Source organism: Nanorana parkeri, unplaced genomic scaffold (assembly GCF_000935625.1).
Source record: "Nanorana parkeri isolate BGI_ZX_2015 unplaced genomic scaffold, ASM93562v1 scaffold127, whole genome shotgun sequence".
NCBI classification, from domain to species: Eukaryota; Metazoa; Chordata; class Amphibia; order Anura; family Dicroglossidae; genus Nanorana; species Nanorana parkeri.
This window is the reverse complement of record NW_017306395.1, coordinates 1,805,597-1,810,231: the sequence shown is the minus strand read 5'-3', so window position 1 is coordinate 1,810,231 and position 4,635 is coordinate 1,805,597. Positions and strand designations below refer to the sequence as shown.

The window sequence follows — 4,635 nt, the reverse complement described above, 5'->3', positions numbered from 1 at the left end:
AAAAATCAGCCGATTATTACATAAGTGTTGGCACAGGGACTACCCTAGAACAAACATTTTACAAAATGCAACGATACTGTGATCAATCATAGCAAAATAATAATTTGGTGAAGGTTAGGACAACACATAGCCAGGCTGCATCTGTTCATCAATGACAGTTTTAATGCGGACTGTGGCTCTGGTACCCAGACTCAAGGAAGTTGCAATCTGGGATGGGAATTGATCCTACCTCCTTTTACATCAGGTCTCTATAAACAATTACAGAAGTAAGAAAGACCATATAAAAGAAAAAGCAAGCTGACATGCAGTACCCAGCAATCCTACTCACCATCCTCCTTCTCATCAAACACTGGTCTTTTGGAGGAGATGTTAGCCCCCATCCTCTTCTTCCACTTGTTCCAGTGAAACATTGATGCAGAGGTGCAGATAGCATTCCCTATCTCCTGGAAATATAAGACAGCGATGGATCCGGGAGAACAACCCCAAGCAGACTCATCAAGGCTTCATCCCGGGATCCTATTATGTGCAAGGTGTACTCTGATCCCAGACTCACATCCCGCTCAGCACCATGGTGAAGGTGGCAGCGCTAATCAGAGGTGGCCGGGCACTGAGCTGCACAGAAGTAGCCGAGCTGCTGCCTTCAATGTACTACAACGCTGATACCAGCACGCTGCTTTCTCCGCGGAGTGGGCTTTAATAGCAATTGTAGCCAATGTGAGGGTCGTGTGCTCCACCTGCTGGTAGATCTGAGAATTGCACATGTACCAAAAACTGCGATCAAAAGTATTGGGACGCTTGCCTTTACACGCACATGAACTTTAATGGCATCCCAATCTTTCTCCGTAGGGTTCACTATTGAGTTGGCCCGCCCTTTGCTGCTATAACAGCTTCAACTCTTCTAGGAAGGCATCCACAAGGTTTAGGAGTATGTCTATGGGACTGTTGGACCATTCTTCCAGAAGCGCATTTGTGAGGTCAGGTACTGATGTTGGACGAGAAGGCCGGGCTCGCAGTCTCCGCTCTAATTCATCCCAAAGGTGTTCTATCGGGTTGAGGTCAGGACTCTTTGCAGCCCAGTCAAGTTCCTCCACCCCAAACTCGCTCATCCATGTCTTTATGGACCTTGCTTTGTGCACTAGTGTGCAGTCATGTTGGAACAGGAAGGGGCCATCCCCAAACTGTTCCCACAAAGCTGGGAGTATGAAATTGTCCAAAATGTCTTGGTATGCTGATGCCTCAAGAGTTCCCTTCATTGGAACTGAGGGGCCAAGCCGAAACCCTGAAACACAACCCCACACCATAATCCCCCCTCCACCAAACTTTACACTTGGCAAAATGCAGTCAGGCAAGTACCGTTCTCCTTGCAACCACCAAACCCAGACATGTCCATTGGATGGCCAGACAGAGAAGCGCATTTGCTCGTGGTAGAATACGCACAAACATGCAGGGGAAAAACGCAGAACGCATGTTGCAAAATTTGCTACATTCGCAACTCTTTCCACATTTGGCACCCATTGAAAGCAATAAGGGACGAGCACTTAATGCAGGAAATGAAAGCCCACGAACATGCAGGAATAGGCATCACTGCGACATGCGTTCCCAATATGGACTAAGCCCTCGTTAACACCTAGGTGTTTTGTAGCTCAAAGTTTGGAGATACAAAACGCTGAGCCCAAGGAATCCTATTGTTTTCTATGGCCCTTGTTTGCATCTGAGCGTTATGGCGCCTGCAGCAAAATGCTCGTCGCTGACATAGACTTCAGTGGAAATGCCTATAAATACGCGGCACGAACATTTTTGCATATCTTATGAGCGTTTTGTCGCACGTTTGTCATGTAGGAGCAAGCCTTTCTTCTGCAAAAAAAACACCTTGGAACGAAATCAAGGACAGCACAAGCTGGAAAAACGTGCAACAAAATGCACGGATAAGCACTTGAAAAACTCTAGATAAATGCACGGCAAGCTGCATAAAAATGCTAAAAAATGCTTTAAAAAAAAGCCTGAAATAAATGCATGAAACACACATCAATGTAGATAGTCCTAGCCAACTAACAAGCTTAAACTAGATCCCATTATTGGTAAACCATATTGTCTTTTTTCCCTAAATAGGGTAGCAGGGTAGTGGAACAGGAGGGAGTTAAATAAAGGAAAATATCAAATACCTGAGCCATATAACAGACAGAAGAAAGAAAGAGGAATGTAAAGAAACAAAAAGGAAGAAACCAACCACAGTCTATCAATAATGCATCATACCTCATACACCTTTAGAAACTCTTATTTACAAAGCAAATTGAAGCACAGTTTGAAGCTTCACCAAAAGCGTTTCAACACTCAACACTAGGGGGTCATTTAAAAAGTTCCTATATGCATCAGCGCCACCTAGGGGTGCTACTGCTATGCAACAGCATTTGCCCAGCTATATGCAAAGCGGAACCCCCTAGTGTTGAGCCTCAAAACGCTTCTGGTTTCCCCATGTCAGGTGGAACTTTAATAAATGAAGTTCCTAGGGCTTCCACTATATTTAATGATGCCTTTTGGCACCGAGAGCAGTGTTGCTTGAAGCTTGTCACTTGAAAAAGTACATGAGCAATAGACTTCAATTGGAGTACCTAGAAAATGCTTTAAAAATGTGCGAAAATATGGCACGTTTTTCAAAATTTTTGCCTTGTAATAAGTTTAAGTTAATAAGAAAAGTTTAAGCCTGAAATGGGCACAAGAACACCTGTACAAACGCTCAAAACAGTACCCTAAAATGAGGGTTGAATGCCCTGAATGAGTCTCCTTACCCTACAACTATACACCCAATAAATGTTCAGTTTAGTTATATAATTTACAGATTTGTACTAATACCTGCAAAACAAAAAACTGCTGTTTGATTATTGCTGTTTGTGTTATCTTAGTACTACATATGTTATTAGTTTGTGGAAGAGCAGCTTTTAGAATAAATTGGCAGGCTGCAGTTCCACTTTAAGAAAAAAAAAATCTACTTAAAACATTTTGCATGTCTCCTTCAAACATTCCATTCAACGAACTTTACTGGGTACAGGTGTTCCTTTGAAAATACAGATGCAGGAGTCATTCATCTCATTATACCATGAAAAAGCCATCAGCCGAAATTAAATTTGCAGAGATGAAACAGCTGCATGTAATAATACGTTTTGTCATTTTGGTTTCAGTTTCTCATATTTTGAAAAATACAACATAAGTGTTGTTAGCTTTAGTTCCTATTACAATATCTATAAAGAGACCTTTTATTTTGTATTATTCCATCAACAAAACTAAGGGAATAAACAGCAAGCGTGGTACAAAAACATTTACTGGTAATGGGGGAACAGATCATGACCGCTAAATTAGATTAGGCAGCACCTGCGTAATGACACGGAGGGACAGGCATGTGGAGGTGGAGGTGATTATCACTTAAAGTGACATTAAATTCAGGAGTTAAATATTAAAAATACATTCAAGTACCTTAACTATTAACAAAAATGTATCTTATTTGTGTATCACTCAGCTGAAGATCTTCAAATCATCTCTGAATTGGTGCTGACACTGTCCTTCCTTCTGGAGGGGGGCTTCTTTTGTTCCCCATGGTCCCTGTGTGTGTTGTGAAGTAGTCACCGCTCCAAGCTCACTCCAATGATGGACTACAATCTCAGTACAAATCAGTAAACCAAATATGAAATTATAGTCTATTACGGGAGCGAGCTTGGAGAGGTGACTACTTTAAAACACACACAGGGACCATGGGGAACAAAAGTAGCCCCCCTCCAGAAGGAAGGACAGTGTTAGTATTAATTCAGAGATGATTTCAGGATCTACAGCCGAGTGATTGACAAAGAAATACATTTTTGATAATAGATAAGGTACCTGAATGCATTATTAAGTTTTAACTCCTGAGTTCTGAACAATATTTTAAATAGTACTGAACTATTTTAACAGTATGTTATGGTATTGAATAAACTGTCTAATGTAAAGATTGCCTTCAGAATATCAGGTTGTGGCCCCCAGATATTGTGGACAACTGAAAAGATGACAGATAATCAAAGAAAAGAACAAATTGATGGACAAGACAAGAGTGTATTCTGTTAGTGAAGGTGGCCATACCAGTAGAATTTCAATCTTTTGAACGTTCGTTTGATTTTCTAATGGTTAGTGGGGCCTAATCAGCATTTGTTTTCAACCGCAGTGACGAGGACAATCAATCATTTCATATCTGAACAAACAAAAGTCTAGCCGTGAATGTAATTTTTGTTTGGGAAATATTAATATTGTATTGTTATCATATTATAATACAAAACAAAACTGTATTCGGGAAAATAGTCAAGATTCAGGCTGGCGCAGACTAATGGGACTGGTGCTCACTCCGCCAATGCACACTGTAACGTGCATCACCAACACCAACACCAAACACCACCCCTCCTGTAACGTGCATTGCCAACACCCCTCCAACCAGCCTCAGGTGGCGGACAGTGTAGGGACATCCATGTTGGAATATATTTAGCTATATATTTAGCTGATTTATCGGAATAAGTGTGTTGTGGTGCCATTTTAATGGTGCTGTATTGCTAAAAAAAGTCAACAACAGTTTCAGGTGCACTGGGGTGCATTGGCAGCCTTAAAGCTGTTTGTCTTAAA

General features: G+C 41.4%; 1 protein-coding gene across 1 annotated transcript in view; it reads right to left on the bottom strand.

Annotated features, from left to right (window-relative positions):
• STK32C (serine/threonine kinase 32C) overlaps window positions 1-589 on the bottom strand; it is a 176,007-nt gene extending 175,418 nt beyond the window's left edge. The window contains exon 1 of the mRNA XM_018553679.1: window positions 329-589. Within this exon, the coding sequence (XP_018409181.1) occupies window positions 329-410 (82 nt within the window). The 5' untranslated portion in view covers window positions 411-589. The remainder of the gene's footprint in view (window positions 1-328) is intronic.
• Window positions 590-4,635: the final 4,046 nt, after the last annotated feature.